The 17,863-nt window shown below is 39.9% G+C and overlaps 1 protein-coding gene and 1 pseudogene across 5 annotated transcripts in view; one reads left to right on the top strand and one right to left on the bottom strand.

Annotated features, from left to right (window-relative positions):
* Positions 1–17,863, bottom strand: part of CYP2C19 (cytochrome P450 family 2 subfamily C member 19) — a 64,938-nt gene that overhangs the window by 45,416 nt on the left and 1,659 nt on the right. For all 5 annotated transcript variants that reach the window (XR_012512898.1, XR_012512899.1, XR_012512900.1 and 2 more), the window contains exons 2-5: positions 17,243–17,405; positions 16,978–17,127; positions 4,572–4,732; positions 3,249–3,425 (exon numbers count right to left, since the gene is read on the bottom strand). Coding sequence is in view for 1 of the 5 variants with exons in the window: in XM_003922370.4 (XP_003922419.1) it covers positions 3,249–3,425; positions 4,572–4,732; positions 16,978–17,127; positions 17,243–17,405 (651 nt within the window). In the remaining 4 variants the exon portion in view is untranslated. The remainder of the gene's footprint in view (positions 1–3,248; positions 3,426–4,571; positions 4,733–16,977; positions 17,128–17,242; positions 17,406–17,863) is intronic.
* On the top strand, positions 7,722–8,932 carry LOC104650505 (tyrosine-protein phosphatase non-receptor type 11-like; annotated as a pseudogene).

The following is a 17,863-nucleotide window of genomic DNA, read 5'->3' as shown; positions in this document are numbered from 1 at the left end:
GGAAAATGAAATATTTTCAGCCACAAAAAAGAATGAAGTGCTGATATATGCTGCAACTTAGATGAGTCTTCAAAACATTGTAAGTGAAACAACCCAGAAATAACAGGTTACATATGCTATGAGTCCTTTACATAGCCATAACAGGCAATCTCACAGAGACAGAAAGATTAGAGGTTATTACATGATGTGGTAAGGGAATGGAGTGATTATTTAATCAATATGAAAAGGTTTTGTGGAGCGATAGAAACATTTTGAAACCAGAGAAAGCTGGTGGTTGCACAACACTGTGAATACATTAAATACCACTTAAGTGTACTCTTTAAACTGGTTAATCTATGTTATGTGAATTTCACTTCAATTTTTTAATGGCATAACTCCCTGTTCTACAGATTTAATGCAATCCTGTCAAAATCCCCTTTGGCTCCTTTGAAGAAAAGCAAGTTCTTAGAGACCTACAGAGACTGAGACTCCTAATTTGTTAGTCCACATCTTTTAATTAGGGCATTTAGCCCATTTACATTTAAGTTTAATATTGTTATTTGTGAATTCGATCCTGTCGTTATAATGCTAGCTGGTTATTTTGCCCATTAGTTGACACAGTTTCTTCACAGTGTCAATCGTCTTTACCATTTGGTATGTTTTTGCAGTGGCTGGTACTGGTTGTTCCTTTCCATATTTAGTGATTCCTTGAAAAGCTCTTGTAAGGCAGGCCTGATGGTAACAAAATTTCTCTGCATTTGCTTGTCTGTGAGGGATTTTATTTCTCCTTCACTTATGAAGCTTAGATTTTCTGGATATAAAATTCTGGGCTAAAAATTATATTATTTAAGAATGTTAAATGTTGGCCCCCAGTCCCTTCTGGCTTGTAAAGTTTCTCCTGAGAGATCTGCTGTTAGTCTGATGGCCTTCCCTTTGTGGGTAACCTGAACTTTCTCTCTGGAAGTCCTTAACATTTTTTCCTTCATTTCAACCTTGGTGAAACTGATGATTATCTGTCTTGGGATTGCTATTTCTCAAGGAGTATCTTTGTGGTGTTCTCCATAGTTTCTGAATTTGAATGTTGGCCTGCCTTGCTTGAATGGGGAAGTTCTCCTGGATAATATCCTGAAGAACGTTTTCCAACTTGGTCCCATTCTCCCTATCACTTTCAGGTACACCAATAAAATGTAGGTTTGGTCTTTTCAAATACAGCAGTCTTATATTTCTTGGAGGCTTTGTTCATTGCTTTTCATTCATTTTTTTTTTCTGATCTTGTCTTCATGCTTTATTTCACTAAGTTGATCTTCAATCTCTGATATCCTCTCTTCCACTTAATTGATTCATCTATTGATACTTGCATATGTTTTGTATAAGTTCTCATGCTGTGTTTTCCAGTTCCATCAGGCCATTTATATTCTTCTCTAAACTGGTTATTCTAGTTAACAATTCCTTTAACCTTTTTTCAAGGTTCTTAACTTCCTTGTATTGGGTTAGAACATGCTTTTTTGGCTTGGTGGAGTTTTTTTATTAGCCACCTTCTGAAGCCTGCATCTGTCAATTCATTAAACTCATTCTCTGCCCTGTTTTGTTCCCTTGCTGGTGAGGAGTTGTAATCCTTTGGAGGAGAAGAGGCATTCTGGTTTTTGAAATTTTAGGCATTTTTTCACTAGTTTTTCCTCATCTTTATGGATTTATCTACCTTTGGTCTTTGATGCTGGTGACTTTTGGATGGAGTTTTTGTGTGGACATCCTTTTTGTTGATGTTGATGCTATTTCTTTCTGTTTGTTAGTTTTCCTTCTAACACTTAGGCCCCTCTTCTGCAGGTCAGCTAGTTTTCTGGAGCTCCACTCCAGACCCTGTTTGCCTGGATATCACCAGAAGAGGTTGCAGAACAGCAAATATTGTTGCCTATTCCTTTTTCTGGAAGCTTTGTCACAGAGGGACACCTGCCAGACACCAGCCAGAGCTCTTCTGTCTGAGGTGTCTGTCGACCACTTTTGGGCAGTGTCTTGCAGTCACGAGGCATGGTGATCATGGACCCACCAGAGGAGGCAATCTGTCTCTTAGAGATCTTGAGTGCTGTGCTGGGAGATCTGCTGCTCCCTTCAGAGCTGGCAGGCAGGAATGTTTAAGTCTGTTGATGCTGTGTCCACAGCCACCCCTTTCCCCAGGTACTCTGTACTAGAGAGATGGGAGTTTTATCTATAAGCCCCTGACTGGGGCTGCTGCCTTTCTTTCAGAGATTTCCTGCCCAGAGAGGAGGAATATAGAGAGGTAGTCTGGTTACAGCAGCTTTGCCAAGCTGCAGTGGACTCCACCCAGTTTGAACTTCCTGGAAGCTTTGTTTACACTGTGAGGGGAAAACTGCCTACTCAAGCCTCGTAATGGTGGACAACCCTACCCCCATCAAGCTCCAGCATCCTAGCTCAACTTCAGACTGCTGTGCTGGCAGTGAGAATTTCAAGCCACTGATCTTAGCTTGCTAGGCTCCATGAGGGTGGGTTCCACTAGACCACTTGGCTCTCTGGCTTCAGTCCCCTTTCCAGGAGACTAAACAGTTCTTTCTCACTGGCATTTCTGATGTCACTGGGGTGTTTAAAATTTAAAAAAACAAAAAAACAAAAAAAAAAAACCTCCTGCAGCTAGCTTGGTGTCTGCCCGAATGGCCACCAGGTTTTGTGCTTGAAACCCAGGGCTCTCATGGAATAGGCACCTTAGAGAATATCCTGGTCTGTGGGTTGTGAAGACCATGGAAAACGTGTAGTATATGAACTAGATAGCACCGTCCCTTATGGCAGGGTCCCACATGGCTTCCCTTAGCTAGGGGTGGGAGTTCCTTGACCCCTTGTGCTTCTCAGATAAGGCAAGACCCCATCCTGCTTCTGTTCACCCTCCATGGGCTGCACCCACTGTCTAACCAATCCCAGTGAGATGAACCAGGTACCTCAGTTAGAAATGCAGAAATCGCCTGCTTTCTCTGTTGATCTTGCTGGAATCTGCAGACTGGAGCTGTTCCTATTTGGCCATCTTTATTGTTTGGGTAGATTATTTTTATGTAAACAATTTTATCTGCATACTCTAATTATTTAACAATTTAATTTTATATTTTCCAGGATGCTTACTGGATATTCATGCATACAATAAAAACTTAAAGTGCTTCTCAAGCAATTCTGCTTGACCAGTTAAATATCCCTAGTAAACACAGAACTAGTCAGTGAATTACAAATACACAGGCAGTCACGTAACGAAGCTTTCATTAACATTTTACCTTCTTCATTTTGATCAGAAAGCAATCAATGAAGTCCCGAGGGTTGTTAATGTCTACTGATTCTTGGTGTTCTTTTACTTTCTCCAAAATAAAACTTTTTGTCAAAGCAATGTTTTTAAGTAACTTGTTATGAGTTCCCGGGAAATAATCAATGAAAGGAGGAAAACTGTTGCAGATCTAAGAGAAAACAATAATTTATTAAATTAAAAGTATTTAATAAAGGCATATATACCATATACCATGCTCTGGTTGTAAATTACAGCTACAAGTATAATAAAATATATTGTATATATTGATGGGGAAATTTTTTATTGTGCATATGTAGTAATTCTTTGATAATAAAAGATTTGAGGAAGAAAATTTTGAACAGAAAATCAAAGATGATAATCATTTCCTAGACTCATATCTCCTTTTTATAGTATAAAAGCATCTTTACATTAACTCTCCTACTTTTTACAATTCTTTTCTACAATCTTGAAATATAAGATAGTATAAATTAATAAATTCACATTTTGTGGATGGCAGCGTAGGTTAAGAGAGTTTGGACAATCTGATTAATAGTACAAAGCTAGTCCCTGCTTTGTTGATTTCTATCAAGCAGCTTCTGAAATGAAATTAGCACTTTAGAAGTAGGAGGGGCTCAAAGATACTTCAAATTCCAAGTGTGTACCAGAGCAGTTAAATTACTTCTCTAATATTATACAATTATTATTTAGGTAGAGTATAAAACACGCCAATTCAGCACAGGGTAAACGTGTGATGTCTGTTTATGATTCATACACCATAAAACCAATAATTTTGTCATTCCTAACCCAGCTATCTCATCAGCTAGAATCCCAACTGAGATATCAAACACCCCTACCTTATTCAGTGTTTTTTGGCAGCTTCTATGGTCCCAATATTCTCCCTCCTTGAAGGAGATAATGTCTTTTAGATTAGGATATTTCTGCCACATAATATGACAAAGTGTGAGTTGGAGAACAAGTCTTATGAGTAATGGAAGCCTCCAAAGTGCCTGGATGTCCATGGAGTGATATGGGCATGCTTTTGGGCTGTCACCGAAGCACTTTATAAAAACAAGGCTTTGGAGTTGAGTGGAAAAAAAACACTGATCAGGGAGTTAATGGGCTCAGAAGCCAAGCCTATATTGGGGCATTTATTTCTTGTGCATAAAATAAAGGGATTAGGCATCACCCCATGGTTGTCTGGGTATGACTGTAGTATTCAGAAATGCACTTCAGAGTTTGGTTCATATAGAATTTTGGATTTGTCAGAAAAAAATTGCATAAGTGGTTTCTCAGGAAACAAAAATCTTGGCCTTACCTGGATCCAGGGGGTGCTCAAAATCTTGGTGCTTTCATTCAACCTTTCCATCAAGTTAAGAAATTGCTGATCTTTATAATCAAAACGTTTCTGGAAAATAATGGAGCAGATCACATTGCAGGGAGCACAGCCCAGGATGAAAGTGGGATCACAGGGTGAGGCTAAAGAATTAGAAACAATTTTAAAATACTATTAAACTTTAGATATAAAACACTTTGTTAACAGATAGTAATAGTTTGACATTTTAAGCAATATATTACCTACAAATTCCCTTAATAGCAAAAAAGTGCTCGGCTTGCATAAAATCAGCACATCACTATTACATTAATCCCAAGTTGACCAATGACAACCTAGCTGGTTAAATAATGGTTGTTCAAATTATAAATTTACATTCACAGCCTATTTGCCTTTACTTCGGGGAAAAAAAAAGAGACAGAGAGACTTTTTAAAAAAACTAGTAATTCAAGTTTCAGAGGAAATCACATCAGTCTGTAGACAACAAGGCACTGAGGTAGAAAGGGTGAGAATAATCAGAGATTTCAAAGCTTTTTATATATAATGAATAGCTGAAAGAATCATGTGTTGAGCCAGTAGAGAGTAACTAGAGAGACTATATGTGAATTCATGTATTTGAGGAAATAAATGTAAGAAGCAGAATGTTTTTTATGAGAAGGAAAACAAATATAACTGAATAGTATGTCTAACAGAGATTAGTTTGCCAAAAAATTAAATTAAAACTTTCTATTTGACAATAAATTTTTAAAAATTTTAAATTTTACTTTAAGTTCTGAGACACGCGCAAAAGGTGCAACTTTGTTACGTAGGTATATATGTGCCATGGTGGTTTACTGCACCTATGAATCTGTCATCTGGGTTTTAAGCCCCACATACATTAGGCATTTGTCCTAAAGCTCTCCTGCTCCTTGCCTCCCACCACTTGACAGGCCCCCGTGTGTGATGCTCCCCTCCTTGTATCTGTGTGTTCTCACTGTTCAACTCTCACTTACGAGTAAGAACATGTCGTGTTTTGTTTTCTGCTCTCATGTTAATTTGCTGAGAATGATGGTTTCCAGATTTATCCATGTCCCTCAAAAGGACATGAACTCATCATTTTTATGGCTGCATAGTATTCCATGGTGTATATATGCCATGGTTTCTTTATTCAGTCTATCATTGATGGGCATTTGGGTTGTTCCAAGTCTTTGCTATTGTAAATAGTACTGCAATAAAAATACATGTGCATGTGTCTTTAAAGTAGAATGATTTATAACTCTTTGAGTATATACCCAATAATGGGATTGTTGGATCAAATGGAATTTTCGGTTCTAGATCCTTGAGGAATCATCACACTGTCTTCCACAATGGTTGAACCAATTTGCACTCCCACCAACAGCATAAAAGTGTTCTTATTTCTCCACATTCTTGCCAGCATCTGTTGTTTCCTGACTTTTTAATTACAGCCATTGTAACTGGCATAAGATGGTATTTGTGGTTTTGATTTGTATTCTCTAATGGCCAGTGATAATGAGCTTTTTCCTCATATATTTGTTGACCACTTAAATGTCTTCTTTTGAGAAGTGTCTGTTCATAACCTTCACCCACTTTTTGATGGGGATGTTTGTTTTTTTCTTGTAAACTTGTTTAAGTTCCTTGTGGATTCTGGATATTAGACCTCTGTCAGATGGATAGATTGCAAAAATGTTCTTCCATTCTGTAGATTGCCTGTTCACTCTGATGATAGTTTCTATTGCTGTGCAGAAGCTCTTTAGTTTAATTAGATCCCATTTGTCAATTTTTACTTTTGTTGCCATTGCCTTTGGTGTTTTAGTCACAAAGTCTTTGTCCATGCCTATATCCTAAATGGTATTGCTTAGGTTTTGTTCTATGGTTTTTATGGTTTTAGGTCTTACACTAAGTCTCTAATCCATTTTGAGTTAATTTTTGTATAAGATGTAAGAAAGGGATCCAGTTTCTGTTTTCTGCACATGGCTAGCCAGTTTTTCCAACACCATTTATTAAATAAGGAATCCTTTCCCCATTGCTTGTTTCTGTCAGGTTTGTTTAAGATCAGTTGGTTGTAGATGTGTGGTGTTATTTCTGAGGGCTCTGATATATATATATATATATATCTGTTTTTGGTATCAGTACCATGCTGTTTTGGTTATTGTGGCCTTGTAGTATAGTTTGAAGTCAGGTAGTGTGATGCCTTTAGCTTTGTTCTTTTTGCTTAGGATTGTCTTTGTTATACAGGCTTATTTTGGGCTTCATATGAAATTTAAAGTACTTTTTCTAAGTTCTGAGAAGAAACTCAATGGTAGTTTGATGGGAATAGCATTGAATCTATAGATTACTTTAGGCAATGTGACCATTTTCACAATATTGATTCTTTCTATTCATAAGCATGGAATGTTTTTCCATCTGTTTGTGTCCTCTCTTATTTCCTTGAACAGTGGTTTGTAGTTCTCCTTGAAGAGGTCCTTCACATCCCCTGAAAGTTGCATTCCTGGGTATTTTATTCTCTTTATAGTCATTTTCAATGGGAGTTCACTCATGATTTGTCTCTCTGCTTGTCTCTTATTGGTATACAGGAATGCTTGTGATTATTTGTCCATTGATTTTGTGCCCTGAGACTTTACTGAAGTTGCTTATCAGCTTAAAGAATTTGGTGGCTGAAACAATAGGGTTTTCTAAATATACAATTATATCATCTGCAAACAGAGACAATTTCACTTCCTTTCTTCCTATTTAAATACCCTCCATTTCTTTCTCCTGCCTGATTGTTCTGGCCAGAACTTCCAATACAATGTTGAACAGGAGTGGTGAGAGAGGGCATCCTTGTCTTGTGCTGGTTTTCAAAGAAAATGCTTCCAGCTTTTGCCCATTCAATATGATATTGGATATGGGATGGTCATAAATAGCTCTTATTATTTTGAGATACTAAACTTTATATTTAAAGGGCTCCTGTAGGGTGGAGGAGAAGTGAGCTGGGCCTGGGGGCAGCTGCAGTCTCTGGCATCCCCAGGCCTGGAGTGGGGTTTGTACATGGCCAGCTGGCTCTGCCCTGTCTCCAGTCCTGAGCAAGCCTCCCTTGGGCCAGCCTGATGTGACCAAGTCCACTGGAGCCTGAATAAGGAGGGATCCATCGTGGAGCCAGAGGGGGGACATGACATCGTGGAGATTATTTCATCCAAATATCCCTGGTGTGGACGCAGAAAACCTGTTGTTGACAAGAGGAGTTGATGGAAGTTTTTTGGCAAGGCCTAGCAAAAGTAATCCTGGAGACTTCACACTTTCCATTAGAAGAAATGGAGCTGTCACTCACATAAAGATTCAGAACACTGGTGATTATTATAAACTGTACGGAGGGGAGAAGTTTGTCACTTTAGCTGAGTTGGTCCAGTATCACATGGAACATCATGGGCAGTTAAAAGAGAAGAATGTAGATGTTATTGAGCGTAAATATCCTGTGAACTGTGCAGATCCTATCTCTGAAAGGTGGTTTTATGGACACTTTTCTGAAAAAGAGACAGAGAAACTATTAACTGAAAAAGAAAAGCATGGTAGCTTTCATGTAAAAGAGAGCCAGAGCCACTCTGGAGATTTTATTCTTTCTGTGCACACCAGTGATAACAAAGGGGAAAGCAATGACTGCAAGTCTAAAGTGACCCTATGTCATGATTTGCTGTCAGGAACTGAAATATGACATTGATGGAGGAGAATGGTTTGATTCTTTGACAGATCTTATAGAACATTACAAGAAGAATACTATGGTGGAAACATTGTGTACAGTACTACAACTCAAGCAGCCCCTTATTGTGACTCATATAAATGCTGTTGAAATAGAAATCAGAGTTCGAGAACTAAGCAAACTAGCTGAGACCACAGATAAAGTCAAACAAGGCTTTTGGGAAGAATTTGAGACACTACAACAACAAGAGTGCACACTTCTCTGCAGCCGAAAAGAGGGTCAAAGGCAAGAAAACAAAAACAAAAATGGATATAAAATACACTGCCCTTTGATCATATCGGGTTGTCTTAAACGACAGTGATCCCAATGAGCTTGTTTCAGATTATATCAATGCAAATATCGTCATGCCTGAATTTGAAACCAAGTGCAACAATTCAAACCCCAAAAAGAGTTACATTACCACACAAGGCTTCCTGCAAAACATGGTGAATGACTTTTGGCAGATGGTGTTCCAAGAAATTTCTGAGTGATTGTCATAACAACAAAAGAAGTGGAGAGAGGATTGAGTAAATGTGTCAAATAATGGCCAGATGAGTATGCTCTTAAAGAATATGGGGTTGATTTCTGCCATGATGACCAAATAGGAACAGCTCCGGAGTGCAGTTCCCAGTGAGAGCAATGTAGGTGACTGATCTCTGCATTTTCAACTGAGGTACCAGGTTCATCTCAATAGGACTGGTTGGATAGTGGGTGTAGCCCAAGCAGAACAAACCAAGGCACTATGGGGCACTGCATCACCTGGCAAATGCAATGGCCCAGAGGACCTCCCCCCACCCAACAGAGGCCATCAGGGAGTTTTCCAGCCACTCTGGCACACCAGTTTGGATGCTGCACTTCTCCTGCGGTCTTTCCAGCCCACAGACCAGGAGATTCCCACCGGGCCAACAGGCACTGTGGGTTTCCATTGCAAATCTGGGCAGTTATTCAGCTGGTGCCATGGGTTTCCAGCACAAATCTGAGTGGCCATTTGGGTTGGTGCGTGGAACACTTGCGAGACAGAGCTACCCATACCCCTGAGAGAATGCGGGCTGAAGGTGACAAGCCAGGTATTCTGGCTCAGTGGGTCCCGCCCCCAAAGATACCAGCAAACTGAATCCCACGGGCTTGGGATTTTGGCAGCTTGAGCTCTGCCTGGGATGGTCAAGCTTGGTGGGGGAATGGGTGTCTGCCATTATCGAGGCAGTCTGCCATTATCGAGGCAGTCCACCAATACCGAGGCAGTTCTAACCTTACCAGTGTAAATGAAAACACAAGGAAGTTTACACAGAAGCTGGGTGGAGCCTGTAGCACCTTAGCAACTCCTCTGCAGGCAGACTGTGACTAGACTCCCTCCTTGCTAGACAGTGCATCTCTGAAAAAATTAAGCATCAGGGACTTATAAACAAAGCCCAAATTTCCTGGGTACAGAGCACCTGAGAGAAGAGGCAGTTGTCAGTTCCACTGAAGCAGATTTAAACATCCCTGCCCAGCAGCACTGAAGAGACAAACAAAGCTTCCAACAAAGTACTTGAGCTCTGATAAGGGACAGACTGCCTCCTCAATTGGTTTCCTGACCCCTATATATCCAAAGAGACACCTCATACAGGAGAGCTCTTGCTAACATCTGGTGGGTACCTTTCTGGGATGAAGCTACCAGAGGCAGGAATAGGCAGCAATCCTTGCTGTTCTTCAGCACCCACAGGTGATTCCCAGGCAAGCAGGGTCTGGAGTGGACCTCCAGCAATCCTGCAGCAGAGGAGCCTGACTGTTAGAAAACTAAAAAACAAAAAGAAATAGCTTCAACACCAACAGAAAGGACATCCACTCAGAGATACCATTCTAAAGTCACCAACTTCAAAGACCAAAGGTAGACAAATCCACAAAGATGGGAAGAAACAAGCATAAAAATATGAAATCATTAAAAACAAGAAAGCCTGTCATCCTCCAAGGGATCACAGCTCCTCACCAGCAAGGGAACAAGACAGGATAGAGAATGAGTTTGATGAATGGACAGAAGCAGGCTTCAGAAGGTGAATAATAACAAACTTCTGTGAGCTAAAGGAACATGTTCTAATGCAATGCAAAGAAACTAAGAACCTTGGAAAAAGGTTAGACAAAATGCTAACTAGAATAACCAGCTTAGAGAAGAACATAAATGACTTGATGGAGCTGAAAAAGCACAAAAACTTCATGAAGCATACATAAGTTTCAATAGTCAAATCAATCAAGCAGAAGAAAGGATATCAGAGATTGAAGATCAACTCAATGAAATAAAATGAGAAGGCAAGATTAGAGAAAAAGAGTGAAAAGAAATAAACAAATTCTATGAGAAGTATGGGATTATGTGAAAAGACCTAATCTATATTTGATGGGTGTATCTGAATGGGATGGGGAGAATGAATTAAGTTGAAAAACACTCTTCAGGATATTCTCCAACAGAACTTCCTCAACCTAGCAATGCAGGAGCACATTCAAATCTAGGAAATACAGAAAACACCACAAAGCATTTATCAAGAAGAGCAACCCCAAGACACATAATTGTCAGATTCAGGGTTGAAATGAAGGAAAAAATGCTAAGGGCAGCCATAAAGGTCAGGTGACCCACGAAGGGAAGCTCTTCAGACTCACAGCAGATCTCTCTGCAGAAACCCTACAAGCCAAAAGAGAGTGGGGGCTAATATTCAACATTCTTAAAGAAAAGAACTTTCAACCCAGAATTTCATATTCATTCATAGCCAAACTAAGCTTCATAAGTGAAGGAGAAACAAAATCCTTTATGGACAAGAAATTGATGAGAGATTTAATTACCACCAGGCCTGCCTTACAAGACTCCAGAAGGAAGCACTAAACATGGAAAAGAACAACCAGTACCAGCCACTGCAAAACTGTACCAAATGTTAAAGACCATCAACCCAATGAAGAAACTGCATCAACCAACGGGCAAAACCACCAGCTAGTATCAAAATGGCAGGAGCAAATTTACACATAACAATATTAACCTTAAATGTAAACGGGCTAAATGCCCCAATTAAAAGACACAGACTGGTAAATTGGAGAAAGAGTTAAGACCAATTGGTGTGCTGTATTCCGAAGACCCATCTCACATGCAAAGACACACTAACACTCAAAATAAAGGGAAGGAGGAAGATTTACCAAGCAAATGCAGAGCAAAAAAAAAGCAGGGATTACAATCCTAGTCTCTGATAAAATGGACTTTAAACCAACAAAGATCAAAAGAGACAAAGAAGGACATTACATAATGGTAAAGGGATCAATGCAACAAGAAGAGCTAACTACCTTAAATATATATGCACCCAATACAAAAGCACTCAGATACATAAAGCAAGCCCTTAATGACACAGAGACTTAGATTCCCACACAATTGTAGTGTGTGACTTTAAAACTCCACTATCGATATTAGACAGATAAACAAGACAGAAAATTAACAAGGATATTCAGGACTTGAACTGAGATCTGGAACAAGCTGATCTAATAGACATCTACAGAACTCCCCACCACAAATCCACATAATATACATTCTCCTCAGCACCACATCGCACTTACTCTAAAATTGACCACATAAATGGAAGTAAATCACTCCTCAGCAAATACAAAAGAACAGAAATCATAACAACCAGTCTCTCAGACCACAGTGCAATTGAATTAGAACTCAGGATTAAGAAACTCACTCAAGCCGGGCGCGGTGGCTCACGCCTGTAATCCCAGCACTTTGGGAGGCTGAGGCGGGTGGATCACGAGGTCAAGAGATCGAGACCATCTTGGTCAACATGGTGAAACCCCGTCTCTACTAAAAATACAAAAAATCAGCTGGGCATGGTGGCGCGTGCCTGTAATCCCAGCTACTCAGGAGGCTGAGGCAGGAGAACTGCCTGAACCCAGGAGGCGGAGGTTGCGGTGAGCCAAGATCGTGCCATTGCACTCCAGCCTGAAGAGCGAAACTCCGTCTCAAAAAAAAAAAAAAAAGAAACTCACTCAAAACTTCACAATTACATGGAAACTGAAAAACTTTCTCCTGAGTGAATACTGGATAAATAATGAAATGAAGGCAGGCAAAAATAAAGATATTCTTCAAAACCAATGAGAATGAAGACACAATGTACCAGAATCTCTGGGACACATTTAAAGCAGTGTCTAGAGAGAAATTTATAGCAATAAATGCCCAAATGAGAAGCAAGGAGAGATCTCAAATTGACACCCTATCATCACAATTAAAAGAACTAGAAAAGGAAGAGCAAATTCAAAAGCTAGCAGAAGACAAGAAATAACTAAGATCAGCACAGAACTGAAGGAGATAGAGAAACACACACACACATAAAAAAAATCAACTAATCCAGGAGGTGGTTTTTTGAAAAGATTAACAAAAAAGACAGACGACTAGCCAGACTAATAAAAAAGAAAAGAGAGAATGCTGGGAAGATGGCTGCCAAAGAACAGCTCAGGACTTCAGCTCCCAGTGAAAGTGCAGAGGGTGGGTGGACGCCGCATTTCCAGACGAATTTTTATTGCCCACAGACCAGAAGATACCCAGGCAGAGGGGTCACCAGCGCAGTTCCGGCCATGTGGCTGTTTTGGCCCTCGCGGGACTGATTTGGCCCACACAGCTGCTTTGACCACTCCCTGTTGCTGCGGTTCTCCTTACAAAAGCCACTGGTCTGGGAGCCCTCTTAGTTTGCAATCGGAGCCCTGAGATGGCAGAGTTGCCCATTCATCTAAAATAGCGAGCCAGGCAAAAAGATTCCTAGGCAAAAAACCGCCAGGAGCCTCGGCGGGCGCTGATGTTTGAGCCGACTCAGTGAGTCACAGCATGGGAGATCCCGGCGCCTTTTCAACAAGCGACTGGAACGCTGGGTCGTTCAACTTTAAAAAATTTTTAAAAAGACTCTGAGTCAGGGAGCCAGGTGATCAGGATCGGTTGGTCCCACCCCCTACCTCCAACAAAAACAACAAAAACAAAAATAGTAATTGAAAACTCTCTGGGTTTAGTGTTTCACAGCAAGCACAATTGAACCCGGGAGGGTCCAGATATGTTGGGGAGGGGTGTCCGCCATTACTGAGACTCTCCACCACAATGGATCCCTCCTTATTCAGGCTCCAGTGGACTTGGTCACATCAGGCTGGCCCAAGGGAGGCTTGCTCAGGACTGGAGACAGGGCAGAGCCAGCTGGCCATGTACAAACCCCACTCCAGGCCTGGGGATGCCAGAGACTGCAGCTGCCCCCAGGCCCAGCTCACTTCTCCTCCACCCTACAGGAGCCCTTTAAATATAAAGTTTAGTATCTCAAAATAATAAGAGCTATTTATGACCATCCCATATCCAATATCATATTGAATGGGCAAAAGCTGGAAGCATTTTCTTTGAAAACCAGCACAAGACAAGGATGCCCTCTCTCACCACTCCTGTTCAACATTGTATTGGAAGTTCTGGCCAGAACAATCAGGCAGGAGAAAGAAATGGAGGGTATTTAAATAGGAAGAAAGGAAGTGAAATTGTCTCTGTTTGCAGATGATATAATTGTATATTTAGAAAACCCTATTGTTTCAGCCACCAAATTCTTTAAGCTGATAAGCAACTTCAGTAAAGTCTCAGGGCACAAAATCAATGGACAAATAATCACAAGCATTCCTGTATACCAATAAGAGACAAGCAGAGAGACAAATCATGAGTGAACTCCCATTGAAAATGACTATAAAGAGAATAAAATACCCAGGAATGCAACTTTCAGGGGATGTGAAGGACCTCTTCAAGGAGAACTACAAACCACTGTTCAAGGAAATAAGAGAGGACACAAACAGATGGAAAAACATTCCATGCTTATGAATAGAAAGAATCAATATTGTGAAAATGGTCACATTGCCTAAAGTAATCTATAGATTCAATGCTATTCCCATCAAACTACCATTGAGTTTCTTCTCAGAACTTAGAAAAAGTACTTTAAATTTCATATGAAGCCCAAAATAAGCCTGTATAACAAAAACAGAACCAAATAAAAAAACCACATGATTATCTCAATCAATACAGAGAAGGCCTTTGACAAAATTCAACAGCCCTTTATGCTAAAAACCCTCAATAAACTAGGTATTGATAGAACATATCTCAAAAGAATAAAAGCTATTTACGACAAACCAACAGCCAATATCATACTGAATGGCAAAAACTGGAAGCATTTCCTTTGAAATCTGGCACTAGACAAGGATGCCCTTTCTCACCACTCCTATTCAATATAGTACTGGAAGTTCTAGCCAGAGAAATCGTGCAAGAAAAAGAAATAAAGGGTATTCAATTAGGAAAGGAGGAAGTCAAATTGTCTCTATTTGCAGACGACTTGATTGTATATCTAGAAGACCCCATCGTCTCAGCCCAAAATCTCCTACACTGATAAGCAACTTCAGCAAAGTCTCAGGATACAAAATCAATATGCATAAATCACAAGCATTCCTATACACCAATAACAGACTAACAGAGAGCCAAATCAAGAACAAACTGCCATTCACAATTGTTACAAAGAGAATAAAATATCGAGGAATACAACTAACAAAGAATGTAAAGGACCTCTTCAAGAACTACAAACCACTGCTAAACAAAATAAGAGAGGACACAAACAGATGGAGAAACATTCCATGTTCATGGTTAGAAAGAATCAATATCATGAAAATGTCCATACTGCCCAAAGTAATTTACAGATTCAACGCTATCCCCATTAAGCTATCAATGACCTTCTTCACAGAACTGGAAAAAAACACCTTAAAATACATTTTTCTCAGAACCACATCACACTTATTCTAAAATTGACCACATAATTGGAAGTAAAACACTTCTCAGCAAATGCAAAAGAATGGAAATCATAACAGAAAGTCTCTCAGACCACAGTTCAATCAAATTAGAACTCAGGATTAAGAAACTCACTCAAAACTGCACAACTGCATGGAAACTGAACATGTTGCTCCTGAATGATCACTAGATAAATAATGAAATGAAGGCAGAAATAAAGATATTCTTTGAAACCAATGAGGTTTCAGAAGTAATGCCTACATCTGCAACCATCTGATCTTTGACAAACCTGACAAAAGCAATAGGGAAGGGATTCCCTATTAATAAATGGTGTTGGGAAAACTGGCTAGCATTATGCAGAAAGCTGAAGCTGGATCACTTTCTTATGCCTTATACAAAAATTAACTCCAGATGGATTAAAGATTTAAATGTAAGACGTAACACCATAAAAACCCTAGAAAAAAACCTAGGCAATACCATTCAAGACATAGGCATGGGCAAGGACTTCATAACTAAAACACCAAAAGCAATGGCAACAAAAGCCAAAAGGGATAAATGGAATCTAATTAAACTAAAAAGCTGCACAACAAAAGAATCATTAGAGTGAACCATCAACCAACAGAATGGGAACAAATTTTTGCAATCTACCCATCTGACAAAGGGCTAACATCTAGAATGTACAAAGACCTTAAACAAATTTACAAGAAAAACAAAACCCCCATCAAAAAGTAGACAAAGGATATGAACAGACACTTATCAAAGGAAGACCTTTATGCAGCCAATAAACATGAAAAACAAAGCTCATCATCACTGGTCATTAGAGAAATGCAAATCAAAACCACATTGAGATACACCTCATGCCAGTTAGAATGATGATCATTAAGAACTCAGGAGACAATAGATGCTAGAGAGGATATGGAGAAATAGGAACACTTTTACCTATTGGTGGGAGTGTAAATTAGTTCAACTGTTGTGGAAGACAGTGTGGCAATTCCTCAAGGATCTAGAAATAGAAATAGCATTTTGCCCAGGAATCCCATTACTGGGTATATACCCAAAGGATTATAAATCATTCTAATATAAAGACACATGAACACATATGTTTATTGTGGCACTGTTCACAATAGCAAATACTTGGAACCAACACAAATGCCCATCAAAGATAGACTGGATAAAGAAAATGTGGCACATATACACTGAGGAATACTATACAGCCATAAAAAGGACAAGTTTATGTCCTTTGCAGGAACATGGATGAAGCTGGGAACCATCATTCTCAGCAAACTGACGTAAAAATAAAAAAAAACCAAACACCACATGTTCTCACTCATAAGTGAGTGTTGAACAATGAGAACATATGGACACACGGAGGAGAACATCACACACTGAGCCATGTCAGGGTGTGGGGGGCTAGGGGAGGGATAGCAGGGGGGTGACAGGCTAGAAGAGGGATAGTATTAAGCAGGCATCCCCAAACTTTTTACACAGGGAGCCAGTTCACTGTCCCTCAGACCGTTGGAGGGCTGCCACATACTGTGCTCCTCTCACTGACCGCCAATGAAAGAGATGCCCCTTCCTGAAGTGCGGAGGGGGGCCGGATAAATGGCCTCAGGGGGCCGCATGCGGCCCGCGGGCTGTAGTTTGGGGACGCCTGGTTAAGAAAAATACCTAACGTAGATGACGTGGTGACGGATGCAGCAAACCACCATGGCACATGTTAACCTATGTAACAAACATGCATGTTCTGCACATGTACCACAGAATGTAAATTATAAGAAGAAGAAGAAAAAAGAAAAAAGGATCTGGCCACTCCTGAAATGTTTCTAAGAATGTCAGTAGAGAAGAGAGTAGTCCAGTAAGGTCAGACATAAAAGAGTAGGGTCACTCACCCTCGGTTTTTCTCAACTCCTCCAAAAGGCAGCGGGCTTCCTCTTGAACACGGTCCTCAATGCTCCTCTTTCCCATCCCAAAATTCCGCAGGGTCATGAGGGAGAAACGCCGGATCTCCTTCCACCTGTTTCCATTGCTGAAAATCACTCCTAACAGGAAGAGAAACATAAACTAGGAGGAAGCAACCTCTGCCCAAGCTCTGCAAGTCTCTGACATCCTCCCCATCCCCAAGACCAATGCTGAAACAGGCCTATTCACACCTACCATATCCTCTGTTAGCTCTTTCAGCGACTGGGAAATGGCCTCTTCCAGAAAACTCATCCCCACGATCAATCAGGGCTTCCTTCACTACTTCATATCCATGCAGCACCACTGTGCGTTCCAGGCCAAAATGCAGAGTGAACACAGGGCCATAAACTTTTGAGAACTAGAAAAGGAGATAGAGATAACAGCAAATGAAGTCACTATTTTGTCCACTTTTGTCCACTTACTGAGCCTGACTAGGATTAATATTTTCATTGTATTTGTATGCTTTTACTCAGCCACATAGGCTTCAAATATTTCTGAATTTTATATATAAACATGATGATGGCTATTATGCTGAACTTTATATATAAACATGATTATGATTAATCATTGTTGTAATTATCATATATAATATTATAATGATGATTAATTTACTTGCCACTCAGATGGTCTATGATGCAAAAGGTAATGGTTAAACAATTGCTACACATATTACAATTAATCCTCACATCAACATATTCAGCAGGTCTATTGCTCTATTTTTAACAAAGAAACTGAGCTCAGAGAATGACTAATTTATTTTCAGTGTCCCACAGCTAACCCAAATTTGAAACTTTACTTATTCAAACACTGATGCTT

This window comes from Saimiri boliviensis, chromosome 12, assembly GCF_048565385.1.
Source record: "Saimiri boliviensis isolate mSaiBol1 chromosome 12, mSaiBol1.pri, whole genome shotgun sequence".
In the NCBI taxonomy this organism is placed as follows: Eukaryota; Metazoa; Chordata; class Mammalia; order Primates; family Cebidae; genus Saimiri; species Saimiri boliviensis.
This window is presented reverse-complemented; position numbering and strand designations above follow the sequence as displayed.